At 56.5% G+C, this 17,019-nt stretch overlaps 3 protein-coding genes across 3 annotated transcripts; all 3 read right to left on the bottom strand.

The window, feature by feature from the left end:
- Window positions 1-115: 115 nt before the first annotated feature.
- On the bottom strand, window positions 116-6,744 carry LOC105473540 (fibroblast growth factor 11). The gene is made up of 5 exons (XM_011727356.3): window positions 5,267-6,744; window positions 3,508-3,618; window positions 3,210-3,313; window positions 2,262-2,460; window positions 116-1,978 (listed from the first exon to the last, which is right to left on the bottom strand). Exons 1-5 carry the CDS (start codon window positions 5,457-5,459, stop codon window positions 1,908-1,910), a joined length of 678 nt encoding a protein of 225 aa, XP_011725658.1. The 5' UTR covers window positions 5,460-6,744; the 3' UTR covers window positions 116-1,907.
- On the bottom strand, window positions 6,743-9,630 carry LOC105473530 (transmembrane protein 102). Its single transcript, XM_011727349.2, has 2 exons — window positions 8,977-9,630; window positions 6,743-8,869 (listed from the first exon to the last, which is right to left on the bottom strand). The coding sequence occupies exons 1-2, from the start codon at window positions 9,188-9,190 to the stop codon at window positions 7,557-7,559; spliced, it is 1,527 nt and encodes a 508-aa protein (XP_011725651.2). The 5' UTR covers window positions 9,191-9,630; the 3' UTR covers window positions 6,743-7,556.
- A 2,771-nt stretch (window positions 9,631-12,401) lies between these two features.
- Window positions 12,402-16,550, bottom strand: LOC105473518 (SPEM family member 3). Its single transcript, XM_011727342.2, is given in 4 exon segments — window positions 12,402-12,495; window positions 12,497-16,023; window positions 16,143-16,200; window positions 16,350-16,550. Coding segments are annotated over 4 exon segments (3,759 nt in total). The 5' UTR covers window positions 16,488-16,550; the 3' UTR covers window positions 12,402-12,459.
- Window positions 16,551-17,019: the final 469 nt, after the last annotated feature.

Genomic DNA, 17,019 nt, shown 5'->3' with positions numbered 1-17,019 from the left:
CCGGGAATGTGCACCTGTTGCTGGGGGCAGCCGCCAGCCCACCCGCCCCGCCCCTGGGACTTGATCCTGCCTCGAGCAACTGCCAAGCCCGCCACCAACAGATGACAGACAGCACTTTAGTTGTATACATCGTCTTTAATTGAGAAAGCGTGGAGTGGAGACCCGATCCCCTGGGAGCAGTCCCAGGAGTTGGGTGGAGCCTCAGCGGGGTTTGTGTGGGTGAGGGGACATCTACTCCTCTTGCAACAAGCCGGAAGTAGAACAGCCTAAGGAAAAGTGACCTGCCTTGGAGCCCTAGTCCCTCCCCTAGGGCCCCCTCAGCCTACCCTATCCAAATCTGAGGCTATGGGAGTCTCCCTCCTAGTTCACTAGCAGGTTCCCAGTTTTTTCCAGGCTGCCCCTAGCGCTCCATGTTTTTCTGAAAAAATCTAGACGGGCCCTTTTTGGGTATCTAAAGCTCAGCTAAGGTTCTAAGCTGTAAGGTAAAGCAAGTTCTATCCCATTAGAAGCTGTTGGGGCATATGAGGTCTGGAGTGCAAGAGGCCTTCACCCTCCTTGGCCTGACCTATAGGGGAGAAGGGTGAGACTTATTGCTGAATTGGGGTCTCCTCACTGGGAGGGTCGAGGCTGTATCCATTTGTCCTTCTTATTCAGGACACATTACTTTAAGGACCTCAGCTTTAAAGGGGGCCTGGAAGGAATTCCTGCTGAGGTAGCTAAGTGTTCGTATCCATCCCACACAGATGCAGGTTCAATCATGTCATCATTTTGACCCCTCCCCCATCCCAGCTTCCCTACTACGAGCCAGGGATCTTTCCAAAATTCCTCAGCCCTTCTCCAGACTCTGTCTCCCTGGCACGACCTCAGCTGGGTTGAAGTAGCTAGAAATTGCATGTAAAAATAAGCTTAGCATTCTATATGGAAGAATCATATTTTTAGAGAATTATCTAGGAAAAACAAGAAGTGGTTCTTGATTCATCCAGAACTGTTTTTATGAATCATAGCTGGGTCTTTTCCAGAACTCATCCGTAATAGGTATCACTCAAGAAGGGGGGAGGGTGGGGCTAGAACTTACTGAGAGCAATAATATGGCTATACAGGCCCCAGCTCCATCCTGGGTAAAAGGGCTGAGAGTCATGTTCTGTGTCCTAGATCTGGGATTCAGGAGGAAGTATGGCTCCATAAAGCTCTAGAATTGGGTGTCTCTGGGATAAGAAGGTTAAACCCGTGGTCATCTGAGACTGGTTCCAGTTCAGGCCAAGGCCAACAGCTAGACAAGGCTCAAATCTAGCCTCTTTCTACTTGGAAACCAGGGATCCATCTGAGTCACGGACAGAAGCCTGATGGATCCAGAGCAAAGGCTGGCAGCATGCCTGGGTTCCAGCACAGAGCCCTGGTGCAGAAGTGGCCCTGGCTAGGGTGTCCAGTGTTCCAGAATGTGTCCAGACCAAGGCAGAATGTAGAGTAGGGAAAGAAGGACACATGAATCCTGAGCTTCAGTAAATCTAGAAATGGCTCAGTGGCAACGAAAATGGGCACGGGACTCCAGGAACTGGCTGAGCCGGGGTGGGAAATGTTTATGCCCTGGCTGTCCATTTGGGAACTCCCAGTGCCATCTCAGGAAAAGGCATGGGGTTGTGTGAGTGTGGAAAGAAAGAAGTGATCAGCCAGGACCATCTTCAGACATCCCCCTCTCTGACTCCCTCCTAGGCCCAAGGATCTAAGGGTCGCAGCAGCCTCGGAAGTCACAGCCAGCCCCTAGGCTCCCTCACGGTAGAGCACCTGGTGGGACCTGGCTGCTCAGGGCATGTGTGTGGCAGCAAGGGTGACAGCAGGACTGGGAGACAGGTTGTGGTGGTGGCTGGCTCACTGGGAGTGCAGGGAACCTCCAGTCCAGGGACTACATTTCAGGGGGCAGGGGGACTGGAAGGGGAGGCCTCAGGGACACTGTGGAGAGAAGGCTCCCGGTACATGGCCACTGTGAAGGGGAGAAAAAGAGGAGCAGGGAAGGAGAGTTAGGCACAGAGGGACCAGGCAGAATTAGTGCTCTGAAAGGGCTCCCTTCCCGTACATTCACCCTCCCAGAACCCCAACCCACAGGAGGAGAGCACCCCAAACCCCCAAAGGGCAAAGCTTTCCTGGCTTGATCTGTCATAACAGGGTCCTCTTATCACTTGTAGCCTGAGCTGTCGGCCCCTAAATGTCCGTATCAAGGTCAATACCCTCTCCTGTGGTCCTCATTTTCTTGAGTCTATACCCACCCTCCATGAGCTTAGGCAGAAAGTGGGCGGCTGCCTTGGTCTTCTTAACTCGGTTTCCCTTCATGACCTGGCCCTCCTTGTCCAGGCCGAGGTACCAGGCCCGGCCAGAACGACGCTGGCGGTAGAGAGCAGAGGCGTACAGGACGTAGTAATTCTCAAAGACACACTCCTTAAAGCGACACTCAGCTGTGAAATGCGGCTAAGGAGACAAAGACCCAGAAAGGCACACAAAGACAGAGAGATAAAAAGACACATCACTGGGCAGAAGGGAGCTCATGGAAAGCACAAGCCAGGATAGATAGATATAATCCATATGCTTTTTGGGGGAGGGGGAGGGCAACTTCTGAGTCCTTGTAGGACCTGGGAGCAAAGGGAGGACAAGGAAGAGGCCTGGTGGGCCCTTGAGGGCTAAGAACTAGGCTCTGGGCCAAGCGCAGTGGCTCATGCCTGTAATCCCAACACTTTGGCAGGCTGAGGCGGGTGGATCAGCTGAGGTCAGGAGTTCGAGACCAGCCTGGCCAATATAGCAAGACCCTGTTACTATTTAAAAAAAAAAAAAAAGAACTAGACTTTTAGGGGTCTTGGAATAAGATTCCTTCTCTCCACTGTATTCCCAATTTCTCACTATCCCCTATCCTGGATGACTCTAGGGAAGTGAGTAATGACAAAATCTGGAGGAGATGGGATGAGTAGGGGCCCTAAAAGGCAGAAAGAGTTGGACATTCAAAGAGCCTGGGGCTGTGTTGGGGGTGTGCAAGGAGTGGGCATTGGAGAGACCCTAGAGGAGTTGGTCCGGAATGGGCAGTGATGACAGGCCATCAGCAAAAGCTGGAGGGAGGAGTCCCGGGCAAAATGTCTGTAGTTGAGGAAGACTGTCATTCCCTCAAGGGATAAATTGAGGAAGGGGAGTTCCCGGTATTCCCCAGCCACTCAGCCTCATTGTCTCACCGAACTATAGAGCAGTCCCTCAGCATTCATGGCCATGTAGTGACCCAGCTTGGCGCTCTGGATGGTGACCACACGGAGGCCTACAGGGATCAGGTTGAAGTGGGCTGGGGGTGGAGAGAGGGAACATCAATACCCAGGCCTCTGACCCTCACCTGAGCTCCCCTCATCCCAGCTCCGCATTTTCCCTTAGGGGTCAGGAAGACGGACCAATGGCAACAGAAGCTGAAGAGGGAATAGGATTGTCATCTGCTGTCCCCATTCTCCCCCTTCCCACCCGGCGGCCAGCTTCCCCTCTCACTGAAGGAGCTGGTATCCTCTGGGGTGCCCTGGATACTTCCGTCGGGATTCGCCTGGAGGTAGAAACCCTGGCGGCAGAACAGTTTGGTGACGATGCCTTTGAGCTGAGGCTCTGGAGAGAGAGACATTCATCTTTGAAAATGACATCTCTGTTCCCAGAAACATTCCTACACTTGGCAGGATCAGAGGATGAAAGGAGAATGACAGGAAGGAAGAGGGTCCCAGGGCCCCAGCTCTCTTACCCTCCAAGCACGCTGTCTCCCACCTCCCTTTCACTCCTGGGAAAGCTGATGTGGGTCCCTTCTGCTTCCTATAACCAGGAGCTTTCAGTGTAATTTATTGAAATTTATTTAAATGGCTTAATTCCTACCCTACAGCTTAACCAGAAGCGGGGAGGAGTGGGGGAGGAGGGAGGGGAGAGATATATCAAAAGGCAGGGACAGAGGGAGACCAGCAGGGGTACTGAAGGGGCAGCGTGTTTGCGAAGGTGGGGGACAGTGGCAGCAGCAAATTGACCACAGGGTAGGGGCTCTCCCTCAGGGGTGGGGGTGGGACTGGGCCTGACGCTGACTCAGCACCTGCTGCGGCTGCCGCTAGCTTGGCGAGAGCCTTGCCTTGGCCCGGTGCCGGTCTGTCTGACACTGACCCGTCTGCCTGTCTGTCTGTCTGCTGGCTCGCGGGGGCCCAGCTCTCCCTGAGGCTCAGCCTCTCCCCTTCGGCCAGGTAACCCGCCTGGGGTAAGGGGGACATCACCAAGGATATGGGGGGTGGGAGCTGAGGAGATGGAAAGGCAGGCTGAGTCACGTGGGGGCCCGGTCCCACTCAGAGGGTGGGCTGCGGATTGTACCACTATGGGCAGCCGGTGGCGCGGGGAGGAGGGCGTGAGGGGGCTACCCTTAAGGGAGTTGGGAGCGGGCGGGAGCAGGGCCAGAGGGACTCCCTGACTGTCGCACCTGGACGGGGACCACACTCTAACTCTCAGAACTCTCCTCCCCCATCGCTTGCTCTCTGCCGACTTCCCTGTCCCCCCTTGTAGGTGGTACGACCCCCAAGAGTCTGCGCCCATCTCTAGCCGTGAACTGTGTCTGAGTTCCTCCCAGCGTAGGGTCCCCTGAGCCTACGGGACCCGATTTCGGAGTGGCGCGGGGGTTATGGGAGGGGGTGCCCAGCTCCGTTCTTGAAGCGCAGGTCACGGGAGGAGGGCGCATAGAGGGCTGGCTGGCGAGGTAGCTGCAAGGACACCCGAGAGAGAGCTGGGGAGATTGGCTCGGAGCCAGAAGAGCTCGACCAGGAGGAACCGAGCCCAGGCGTGGAGGAGCGGGAGAACCGGGGCGGGCAGGGGCTGGGGGGGCGTGCTGCTGGAGCTGCAGAAACCCTTGGGGTGACCCAGGCATCTGGAAACCCCCAGGCCTCTCCGCTCCAGATTGAAAGAATCGCGAGAACCGGCACGTAGGCGGAGGACGATGGGGGTGGGGACTGCTGTGTTGGGAAGGGGGGACAAGCAGGAACTGCGAGGCTTTCGGGGATACAGACTTAGCCCCTCAAGCCTTCCCCTTGACCTCGAAAATAAGGAGACTCCGGGTTATGAACTAAAGAGAAGGGAAACTGAGGCACAGTCTGGCAGGGACTTTGTAGTCCTGGCCCACCCCCTTCCACTTTCGAGGAGCCCCTCAGCCGGGCCCTATCCTTCAGAGTCCCTGGCCTCAATCTCCCAGGCAGAGAAACCTCTGGCCGGGAGACCCCGCCCCAGCCGCACTCACCCGGGCCGCGGTCCGGCCGCGCGGGCCGCCCCCCGCACAGTCGCACCTTGGACAGCAGGATGAGGAGCTGCTTCTGGCAAAGGGACTTGGTGCCGCGGGGACACACCCGCCGCTGTGCCGACACCGGCCGGCTGCCCCCGGGCTCGCGGACCTCCCGCTTCTGCCGGATCAGGCTACTGGCCAGCGCCGCCATGGCGCCCCGGGAGGAGACACCCCCAAACCGGCCAGCGCCAGGAGCGCGCTGGGCTCCAGCCCGCTCACTAGGGCATGCTCTTGACGCTCAGGCCCCGACTCGCTGCCCCACCCACAGGACCTGAGGATAAGCCCCAGAATCCCCCACCCCACGTACACCCCTCCACAGCAGCCAGTTGCCACCCGTGGGCCCAGTGCTGGCTCCACCGGATCCAGCAGCCTATGTACTCCTCAGTGGATCCCACCCTCGAGTTTTGCCTCCTACTGAAAACGTCCCCTTTCCCTCCTCTCCAGTGTCTGTCCCCACTTCACCTATCCCAAAACCAAGACCCCCCAAATTTCCAAGACGTGGTTAAAATATCTCCAGGCACCTTTCCACTGTATTTGGGGGCACACTTCTACCAAATCCACTCTTGTAATCTACAGGGTGTGGGACTTTAGCTTTGGGGATATTCGCTCATCCCACCCCTACTGGGGCACTGCCAATGTCAGGAAGGAACCCAACCTTGGTGTTTTTTCCTTTGCTACACTCTAAATGGAGGGGATCCCCCACTTTTTTCACTGAAATCTCCCCAAAATATGTCTCAGAGTATCCAGGTTGCCCAGATTCAGTAAGACGGGGCTCCCAGACCCTCTGGCTGGATAACAGCTTTTTCACCAAGTCACCCCCATGTCTAGTAGCATAGAATTCTAGCGGCCAAGACCCTTTCTTCACCTTCACACCCTCCGCTCCTTTTGAAGTCACCTCCAAATCCACCCTTCCTAGTGGATACACCACGTAGTTGTCTGGAGGGCCTTCCGCCACCTCAAAATGAGGAGCATCCGTGTTTGCTTTTTTTTTCTCCCCTGGCTGCCCCTTAAATTTTCTTGGGGACAGCTGGTGCTGTTTAGATCCCACGCCCTCCAATCTAACCAGCCCCCCGAGAGAGGAGTGCACCCACGTTGTCACCAGTCCCCAAATGTGAACAGGCCCCCTACAAGTCAGAGCGGATCACAGCTTCCTGCGACAGGGCTTCCTCGTCCTCCCCGGGATTGCCTATAGCACCCCCTCTTCCTTTCCCCGACGCCCCTCAACCTGTCCTGTCCTGTTGATCCGGCGACGGGTGGCGCTGGCTTCGGCTCCAGGCTCCTCCCTCCCTGTCCCCCGCAAACGGAGCTTCCCCCCACGCCCGGCTAGGCGTCCCGGACCCTGGGGAAGGAGTGAGGGTGTCTCTGCAGAGCTCCCCGGTCCGGCGAAGTCAGAGCACTGGGCCGGTGGCTGGACCAGGCAGAGCGGCGGCAGCGGCAGCGGCTGTGGGAAGCTGAGGCGGCGGCGGCGGCGACAGCAGTTCCCCCTCCTCGGAGAGCCGGCCCGGGGGCGGGGCAGGGGGCGGAGACGCTGGGAAATAGGAGGGTGAAGCCGGGCAGGAGGAACCCCGGGGTTCCTTGGAGGTAGAGAGCGCGGACTGTGTCTTACAAGCAGGCAAAGCCGAGGCAAGGCCGCACGTCTCAGCCTTCAGAGAAGGAGGGACAAGAAGGCCTCCCGAACGCACCTCTGGATAGGAAGGAGAGGTTGGGCCCAAGGGAGATGGAATGGCGGACGCTGGGAGAATGGAAAGGGACCCTACTGGCCGGGATGTTAGCGAGGACAGAACAGCACGAGGAAAGTGGGGGAAGAACTGGAGAGATGGAGGAGGGGTAGTGGTGAGATCCAGCCTCGGGCGAAATCCGGCCTCCTTCATATCTCTGCCTTTGTGTGTGAGCCAAATTGATCAGACCCTGGTCTCCATAACTCCTTTCCGCGTTTGGTCAGCAAATATGTTTCTCCAATTTCTATTGACCCTTAAGAGAAATGACCAAAAGAACTGGGAACAGACGGTTTCTGGAAGCTGCCCCTGGGCGGAGTGCTGGCCACAGAAGTGTAGAGTAGCGAGGCTGGAATGGGGCAACTTGTGCCGGGGCAGGCGGGTGGTCCTAGAGGAGGAACCAACAGGGAGGCCTTCCAGAAGGGGGGCTTCAGGCCCAGGGCACACAGTCAGTCCCCCAGGCGAGGGGCGAGCTGTGCCCCCCACGTCTCGCTCGCCCACAGAGGCACTTTCCACTGGTAGGAACAGCATCTTTAATGGGCCCCGCCCCCCACGCCGGCCAAACCGCCCCCTTTGCGGGCCACCTTGGCCTCCTCCACCGCGGCACGGAGGGCCCGGGCAGGGTCCCCGCGGAGCCGGACCAATTCTCCGAGCAGCGCAGCGGAGCCGTCCCCGGTACGGAGCTCTCGGCCGTTCAGAAAATAGTGAGGCAAAGTCCCAGCCTCGAGCACTCGACCCAGCTCGTCTAGCAGCCCGAGGCAGCAGGCGCCCGCATTTTCTGGCCGCGCCAGGTAGAGCGCGGGCAGCCGCTCGCACGCCCAGTACAGCAGCGTCCGCAGGAGGTAGGGCGCCGCTGCCCGGGTCCCGGCCACCAGCGGGCGCAGTAGCGCCTGGGCCGCCGCGTGCGCCTGTAGCAGCGGCGCTGGTATGCGCGCTTTGAGCGCCAGCTCCTGGCGGGCGAAACAGAGCTGCCAGGCGGAGGCGCACTGTCGCTCGGTGCCGCCACCGGGCACCAGGTAGAAGGAAGCTGACTCAGAGGCCAGAGGACCAGCCCATGAGTGGCTCCGAGCCCCCTCGGGCCAGCCGGCCACGGATACCACTGGGATCAGGTCGAAGAGCAGGAGGCGGCGAGGGGGATCAGGAGTAGCCAGAAGGACGGTGGTGAAACCCGCGTGGCGAGCTGCGTGCACCAGACGCGGAGCACCCGGGACAGGGATCAGAGACTCGGCGACGGCCGCCAGCGTAGCAAAGAACCAGGTAGCCACCTGGGAGGGACATAATGTGGGCCACGCTTCCCGAGCCTCCGACGGCTTTGGGACTGGGCTTTCGACGTCTGCCTTGGTGACGTCACTACTCAGTGTTTTCAAAGGCGCGCTAGAGCCAAGGTCGACGACGTCATACTGAGGCAACTCGGACGATGAAACGTCACTAGGTGATTTTTCCAAAGACACTGGCGCCTCGTGCTCAGTGACGTAGCCGTGCGGCTGGTCTACAGAGCTTTGCCAGTCCTTGGAACTTTCTTCGATCTCCGTTCGGTGGATCGAATCACGTGCTCCTGGGACTGGGGGTCCTAAGCAATCCTGCCACATCTCCCGGATAGGGGTTCCGCACACCAGCTCTGGGAGGCAGACCTGTGCGTAACAGGATTCCAGGTCCAGTTGCAGTTCAGTGCCGTCCAGTGAAAACATGGGCACTAGGAGTGTGAAGCCGGCATCGTAGTGAGGTCCTCGGGCGTAGGGACCCAGGGGTGCATGCCCCAGATCCAGGGAGCCCTCGCGAATCCCACCACGAAGCAGCAAGAGCTCTGCCTGGGGAGGAAAGCGAGGGTCCCGGCGGTGAACTAGACCTAAAAAATGGAACGGATCGTGAGGGTGTCGCCCAAAGCCGGGGCGGGGGCGGGGGCGTAGTGAGGCTGAGAGCTGTGAGCTCCCAAAGGCAAGTAGGGTTACTTACCAAGCAAAGAGAAGACAAAGTCCTTGGCCCGGAGGAGATCGGCTCCGGGCTTGGGCCCGTCACTCCAGCTCTCCTGCACACCCAGCTCCTGGATCAGCTGCGTCAATTCCTGCAGCTGTGCCCCGGAGCAGAAGTCGATGTCCGTGAGCGGCCGAGCTGGGGCCGGGGGCGGCGGGCCCCACCAGGGGGCACTCCCCCAGACCGCGGAAGCCATGCGGTTCTATCGTTTCGGGCTAGGGAAAGCACGGAAGGGAGGTGGCCTAGACGGGCCTTTCCTTTGCTGCCAAAAAGTCGTCCCCGTTCTTCCCTCTTTCTGAAGCAGAGCGAGTGCCCCAGACACAAGCTACAAATGGGTCTGTAGATGATGGATTCTAAATTTAGTCCTCAAAATGAACAAATAAATACCTCCTCTATCCTGGCCCTTTTGTCATATGCAGTTCCCCGCCCGCATGAACTGGTTCACCGAACTCAGCAGGTAGAAAGTAACTGTTGCGCCTCCCACGGAATGCAGTAGCCAGGCTCCGCCGCCGCCCCTTGTCTACCTCCCTTTACCTCTTTTGGAAGAGGCTTATTGGTCAGCGGCTTCCCCCTTATGGGAAGCGGTAAGGGTGGGGAGGAGAAATAGATTCAACAGGTTACTTCTTCCTGATGCCCACGTGGCCACGCCCCTACATTTTCGGTCACGCCCCTTTCTGGAGGCTGTCGGGGTGGTTTCTGCCAGGTCAGAGCTCAGTCACTCCTTTAGCCCTGCTGAGATCCCGCGTTATCCTGGGAGTTGTAGTTTCCCGCTCTACTAGAGAGTAGGAGCCACGCCCCCACATCCTTTCCTGTTGGGCTGAAGTAGTGCCTGATGGAAGTTGTAGTTCCTTTGGAGATAGATTATTCTGTCTCTTTTCATGCCCATGTCAACCCCACTCAAACATTCCTTGGGGTTTGAGACCGGTAATAGGATGGCTCTGAGTCGCAAACAATAATGAAGGATGGGCCGGGTGTGGTGGTTCACACCTGTAATCCCAGCACTTTGGCAGACTGAGGCAGGTGGATCACCTGAGGTCAGGAGTTCAAGGCCAGCCTGGCCAACGTGGCGAAACTCTGTCTCTACTAAAAATACAAAAAAGCCGGGCGTGGTGGTGGATGCCTGTAATCCCAGCTACTCGGGAGGCTGAGGCAGGAGAATCACTTGAACCCAGGAGGCAGAGGGTGCAGTGAGCTGAGATCGTGCCATTGCGCTCCGGCCTGGGTGATAAGAGCAAAACTCCATCTCAAAAAAAAAAAAGTAATGAAGGACATACCCTAGGGCCTGGGGAGAGATAGGGACCCCTGCATCCCTGTGTGACACAGGAACCCTGGTCACTTAGATCTACTAGAGTTCTTCCATGTAATTATAACTTCCTCATTTTGGGGATGAGGAGAGTACCGCCTAGAAAGTTTGCACAGCTGAGCCAGGGAGGTGCTGGAAAGGGGTTCCCTGACTGGGTGGGGTGGGGGGTGCATCTTGGAATCCCAAAGGTGGTAGTGTTAGGCAGGAGCACACAGATCGTGACCCAGAAATGGACGTTTGACTCATAGAAGAGACATACATGTTAGTGATGCCCACCTCAGGTCACTGCTACCTGAGTCATGGCAGGGATCTCAAAGTCTTGTTTTGTTTTGTTTTTGAGACAGAGTCTCACACTGTCACCCAGACTGGAGTGCTGTGGCATGATCTCCACTCACTGCAACCTCTGCCTCCCGGGTTCAAGCGATTCTCCTGCCTCAGCTTCCTGAGTAGCTGGGACTACAGGTGCCTGCCACCACACCTGGCTAATTTTTTGTATTTTTAGTAGAGACAGAGTTTCACCATGTTGGCCAGGCTGGTCTTGAACTCCTGACCTCAGATGATCCTCCCGCCTCAGCCTCCCAAAGTGCTAGGATTACAGGCATGAGCCACCGTGCCCAGCCTGGGCCACGACTTCTTACATTCCTTCTGCCCTTGGTCGGTCTCCAGGATGGGATAGGCCTAAGTCCATGGATAAGAAAATTAAGGAGGAGGGACACCTAGGAAAAGTAGAGGCCTGTAAAAGAAGAGACTCCCCAACTCTAGAGATCAGTTTGGGAAGCCCAGACCTCAGGGGTTCCTAGCCACTGACAGAGAGCTTTTCTCCCTCAGCAACCAGAGCTGGGGTCCCTGGGAGAACTGAGAGCAGCAAAGCAGCCCAGAACTGCGCAAGTAGGTTCCCATACACACACATCTGGTTGTGACCCAAGAGGCCAGATCAGGAGAACTGGAGACTGGGCTTTTTCTCACAGTCGGGAGTAACCAGGCATTAGACATCCCTGCATCTCACCTCCTCCCCAGAGGGTGGCCTCCGAGGCACTCTAAAAAGAGCTAAGTTCTCTGGACTCTGTGGAAGCTTTGAAGATATTAAGAATGGGTGACAAGGAATAGTTCCTCTAGACTCTAAAGCATGGCTCTCCAATATAATTTTCTGTGATGATGGCAAGGTCCTCAGTTGGTCCTGTCTGATACAGTAGCCACCAGCAGCCACCTGTGGCTGTTGAGTACTTGAAACATAGATAATGTGGCCGGGCGCGGTGGCTCACACCTGTAATCCCAGCACTTTGGGAGGCCGAGGCGGGCAGATCACTTGAGGTCGGGAGTTTGAGACCAGCCTGGCCAACATGGTGAAACCCCATCTCTACTAAAAATACAAAAATTAGCCGGGTGTGGTGGTGCACACATGTAATCCCAGCTACTCAGGAGGCCGAGGCAGGAGAATCACTTGCTTGAACCTGGGAGGTGGAGGTTGCAGTGAGCCGAGATCACGCCACTGCACTCCAGTCTGGGTGACAGAGCAAGACTCTGTCTCAAAAAAAAAAGAAAAAAAAAGGAAATGTAAATTAAAATTAAACGAAATTTAAAAATCTGTTGTGCAGAAACATCTACTTTTTTTTTTTTCTTTTTTTTTTTTTTTTGAGACAGAGTCTTGCTGTGTCACGGAGGCTGGAGTGCAATGGCACGATCTCGGCTCACCACAACCTCCGCCTCCCAGGTTCAAGCGATTCTCCCTGCCTCGGCCTCCCGAGTAGCTGGGATTACATGCGTGCACCACCACGCCCGGCTAATTTTTGTATTTTTGATAGAGACGGGGTTTCACCATGTTGGCCAAGCTGGTCTCGAACTCCTGACCTTGTGATCCGCCCACCTCGGCCTCCCAAAGTGCTAGGATTACAGGTGTGAGCCACTGCACCAGGCCTAATATATATTTTAATAGCCACATTTGGCTAAAGGCTAGTGTATGGGACAGAGCAGCTCTAGGGCCTTGAGGATAATGGGCTTAGCTATGCAGCTACGGAGGAGAAACAGGGACCTGTCCTCATCAGCTCTGTGAGTGGCCAGCATCAGGGATGGGCTGGGGTGGATGTCCTCAAACAAACACAGAACATTTCTCTCGCCTCTTTATTCCTGATGCACTTTTGTCCCCTCTTTGTCCAAGGTTCTCATCACATTCTGATATCCCCACTCCTTGATGGTTTCCCCTGAGTTGCTGGGTGCCTCTTGACGAAGGCGCCTAGGAGACAGAGCTTCACACTTGTCATTGCCCACTGCCAACTGTCTCTGACGGGCATCAAAAACCACATGCCCTGCCCGGGTGCCTGGTCCAGGGCAGTGGGACTTCCAGTTGATTTGGGAAGGCATAGACATCTGACGATAGTTCTGGTAGCCTGAAGGAACTGTATCCACAGGGCGGTACACCCTGTGCTGGCTGCCTGCCTGCCGGGAGGATGACTGCAGCTCAATTAATACAGGTACCTCTGAGAAGGTCTGCAGGTCACTGGAGACCACTTGGACCTTGGAAGAGAAGGAGTTCTGATTGAGTTGGTCAGGAGCCCAGAGGACGTGCCGCTGTGCGTCCTCCTTCTGAGCAGCCTTCTCAGGCACAAATGACTTCATCGGGGACAGTGTGGACTTTGGGGTCTGAAGTGGGGATAAAAGCTGGACAGAATCAGAACCTAGGGCAGGGCTTGGGTTCTTGTGGAGGCCAGGATCTGGGATGAGGCATGAGTTCTTGTAGGGGCCAGATTCCTGGGTAAGGCCTGAAATCTTGGGGAGGCCAGAGTCTTGGACAAGGGCTGGGTCTTTATGAGGGCCAGGATCTTGATTAATTCCTGGGCACTTGTGGAGATTAGAGTCTTGTCTATGTTCTGAGCTCCTGTAAACTCCAACATCTTGGGGAGGGCTAAATCTTCTTTCATCTTTAGTGGCTTGGGTAAGGCTTGGGAGGTTGGAATCTTGAGTAAGGCCTTTAACTTTGTGGCCACCCCAATCTTGGATAAGTCCTGGATTCTTGTAGTCTCCTGAGTCTTGGGTAAGGCCTGAGCACTTTGGGAGGCCAGAGGTTTGGACAAGGCCTGGGCTCTTGCGGAGACAAGATTCCTGGATAACTCCTGAGCTCTTGTTGACTTCAGAGTCTTGGGCAACATATGGACCCTTCCGTGATCCAGAATCTTCAGTAAGGCCTAGGGTACTACAGACTCCTGAATCTTGGACATTGCTTGTATCCTTGTGACCTCCAGAATCTTTAGAAGAGCCTAGGTTCTTTTGGTGATCAGTTGCTTGGGAGAGATCTTGATTTTTATAGACCACAGTCTCTTGGTTTGGTTCAGAATTCCTATAGACTCCAGAGTCTTGTGTAAAGCCTGAACTCCTCTGAAGATCAGAAGTTTGGGTAAATGGTGTTTTCTTGTGGAGGCCAGGGTGTTGGGTGAGACATGGGCTCCTAAGGATACCCCCTTCTTGAGTCAGACCTGTGTTCTTTTGGGGGTGGGTATCTTGAGTAATGCCTGAATTCTTGTGGAGGCCAAAGTCTTGAGAAGGGCTTGGATTCTGGCATAGATAAGAATCTTGGAGAAGGCCTGGGAAATCATGTAGGCCTTGATTTTGAGCAAGACCTGGGTTCTTGTGGAGGCCTGGATCTGGGGTAAGGCCTGGGTTCTTGTGGAGGTCTGGGTTTTGGGCAAGGTCCAGATTCCTGGGAACTCTGGAGTCTTTTGAAGGGCACGGGGTCCTTTGAAGGCCAGAATGTTGGGTAAGGCCTAGACTCTCACGACATTCAGGGCATTGGGGTTGGATCAGGGGTTGGGAAATGGTGGCGAACAGGGAAGGGATGGGGAAGTGGGAAGTGGGGATGGACTGAGGAGACTTGGAGGTTGCAAGAACAGTAGGGGTTTGTGTTAAGGTGGAGGGCCTCTGATGGTTGGTGGGTTGAGGAGGAACAAAGGATCTGGGAGGAACGAGAGGCAGGGAAAGAGTGCACGGTGGAGAAAGGGTGCATACTGAGCTCTGGGCAGTGGTTGTAGAATTAAAGCAAGGCTTGACACATGCAGTATCCCGGGAGTAGACAAGGAATTTGGGGTAGACTGGAGCCTGGGAGTCTGTCTTCTTCTCAGAACTGCAAGGATGGAAGCTGCAGTAAGGGGAATTCTTGGTCTGGGGGAACTTATCTTTGGCGTCATCTGAGATCTTCCATTCCATATTCCCTAACTCCAGGTAGCCCAGTATGGATCCTGCAGGAAGCTTGGCACTATCCCCACTGCGTTGCTTTGTTTGCTCAGATATACCAGAACTCCCCAGGTCCTGACCCTCCTGGGGCCTGAAGAGGGTAGCCAAGTCTTTTCTTGAATACTCAGGGTTCTGGGGGCTGGACATATGGAAGAAGTTCTGCTTTGCCCTGCGGGCATCATAGACCACATGGCCAGTGGAGAGGTCATGGCTGAAGGCAGGTCGGGGAGAGGGTATAGGAGTTATGATAGGGGCAGGGGTGGTGGCAGGGACAGGATCAGGGACAGGAGTGGTAGTCAGGGCCATGACCAGTGCTGGGGCAGGGGCGGGGGCAGAGGCTGGGACAGGGGCTGGTGTAGGAGCTAGGACAGGAGTACTGTGTGGGGCAAGAGTTCCGGGAGGAGCTGGGGCAGAGGTTGGGACAGGAACCGAGCTACAGACTAGATGAGAGTGGTCTGGGATATACGCTGGGGCATGGGCTGAGGTGTACTCAGGGGCATGGGCCTGGGGGTGGGCTGGGGCAGGCATAGGAGCCTGGGCTGGGGAGTGGGCTGGGGCAAGGGATGAGGTGTGCTCAAGGGCATGGGCCTGGGGGTGGGCTGGGGCAGGCATAGGAGCCTGGGCTGGGGAGTGGGCTGGGGCAAGGGATGAGGTGTGCTCAAGGGCATGGGCCTGGGGGTGGGCTGGGGCACGTATAGGAGCCTGGGCTGGGGCATGGGCTGAGGTGTGTTCAGGGCTGTGGCCCTGGGAGTGAGTATGCTCAGGGGTGTGGAGCGGAGCGTGGGTTTGGGCCTGGGCTGATGTATGGGCTTCAGTGTGAGCTGAGGCCTGGGCTGGGGTAGGGGCCGAGGTGTGGGCTTGGATGTGGGCTGGAGTCTGAGCTGGGGTAGGGGCCGAGGTGTGGGCTTGGGCCTGGGCTGAGGTGTCCTGGGCCTGGGAGTGGGTGCCCTCGGGGGTGCAGGCTTTGGAGTGGGTCCAGGAGTGGGCAGGGGTGTGCACAGAAGTGTGGGCCGTGGCATGGATCCAGGAGTGGGTGAGGGTGTGCACAGGAGTGTGGGTTGGGGAGTGGACCTGGGCCTCAGGTGGAGCCTGGGCTGGGGCACAGTCTGGGGTCTTAGTCTGGCTGTCCTGGGGCAGGCGGCATGGACCCATGTCCAACTTGCTCATCTTTGGGAACTGGGAAGACGTCTGTGGCGTGGAGAGCGAGGAGGCTTGAGCCTTTAAGGCTGTGACCTGAGGGGCCTCCCCCACTCCCATCATCTCCTCCTTGTACAGTCCCCATGGAGACTCCCTGGGAACCCTGGCACGTCCACATTTAGGTGGCATCCAGCAGCATGCAGAAACCTTCTCATCATTCGTGTCTGGCATCCAGGAGTCAAGATGGTTAACGTGCCTGGGCAGGAAGCCTGGGCGATGATGGACGCGGGAAGAGACTTTTGAGCACAGGTTCTTGGGATCCACGGAGGAGCGAATACATATGGGATGGCTGCCGCTGCGTTGCTTGTCTGCAGGGAGAGGTAGGATGGGACAATGCTCTGGTTCCCTAGGGACTGAGAACTGGGCCAGGGATAGGAGAAAGGGGACAGGCCCATATCCCTGGGAGCCCACACAGGGGCCCACTCACCTTTGGGAAAAAAATGATGGAACAGAATCCGCAAGGAGCTCTTCAGATGCTTCCAGAGCTGAGGGGAGCGGGAGGGCGGGTGAGTCCGGAAGCGGAGTGAGCCCCTAAGTCCAACTCTTGTCTGGCCACACCCCAACAGCCCTCCCACCTCAGCCCCTTCAAGACCCCAGGGCTCCCCCAACCCTGCTACCCAGATCCTGCCCTGACCAGAGTCACCACATTGATCCACACGTTGAGCAAGATGAAGCTGCCCAGAAGAAGAAGAATCGAGTCTCCTAAGTCTTGGCACTTCCTGGGGTTGTTGCCAGAGCACACCTGGGCCCCATGATAGGCTCGCTCACCCATGGCCTGGGGTCCCAGGACTGCCTGGGCCCCCGGTCCTCACACAGTCACTAGGAGGAAGACTCCTGTTGTTGGGGAGGGGGTGGACTGAGTCATAATGAGGCAGGTGGTCAGGATCACAATGAGGAAGGTCGAGGAAGAGGAGGCCCCAGGGTGGAACTCTCTGGTAACCAGGTTTGGGTAACCAGGTATGGACAGTCAAACAGGGTCTGGAGGCCAGTGACCCTCTCCTATTTCTCCATCGTTCCCTACTGCTGGGTGACTCACTCACTCACTCACTCATTCCATCACTCCCTCCCTCCCTCCCTCCCTCCCTCCCTCCCTTCCTTTCTTTTTTTTTTTTTTTTTTTGAGATGGAGTCTCGATCTGTCGTCCAGGCTGGAGTGCAGTGGTGCGATTTCGGCTCACTGCAATCTCCACTTTCCAGGTTCAAGCGATTCTCTGGCTCAGCCTCCTGAGTGGCTATAGCTGGGACTACAGGCATGCACCACGACATCTGGCTAATTTTTGTATTTTTCGTAGAGATGGGGTTTCT

Source organism: Macaca nemestrina, chromosome 17 (assembly GCF_043159975.1).
Source record: "Macaca nemestrina isolate mMacNem1 chromosome 17, mMacNem.hap1, whole genome shotgun sequence".
Lineage (NCBI taxonomy): Eukaryota > Metazoa > Chordata > Mammalia > Primates > Cercopithecidae > Macaca > Macaca nemestrina.
Note: the sequence above shows the minus strand (reverse complement) of the source record. Positions and strands in the feature narration are given on the sequence as shown.

Bases quoted from the DNA above. Each gene is read 5' to 3' on its own strand.
- LOC105473540 (XM_011727356.3), bottom strand. From the start codon at position 5,459: ATGGCGGCGCTGGCCAGTAGCCTGATCCGGCAGAAGCGGGAGGTCCGC. The intron at 2,461-3,209 runs GTGAGACAATGA...TTGTCTCCTTAG, and splicing joins AGGGACTGCTCTATAGTTCG to CCGCATTTCACAGCTGAGTG. The intron at 1,979-2,261 runs GTGGGTATAGAC...TCCCCTTCACAG, and splicing joins TCTGCCTAAGCTCATGGAGG to TGGCCATGTACCGGGAGCCT.
- LOC105473530 (XM_011727349.2), bottom strand. From the start codon at position 9,190: ATGGCTTCCGCGGTCTGGGGGAGTGCCCCCTGGTGGGGCCCGCCGCCC. The intron at 8,870-8,976 runs GTAAGTAACCCT...TCCATTTTTTAG, and splicing joins CTTTGTCTTCTCTTTGCTTG to GTCTAGTTCACCGCCGGGAC.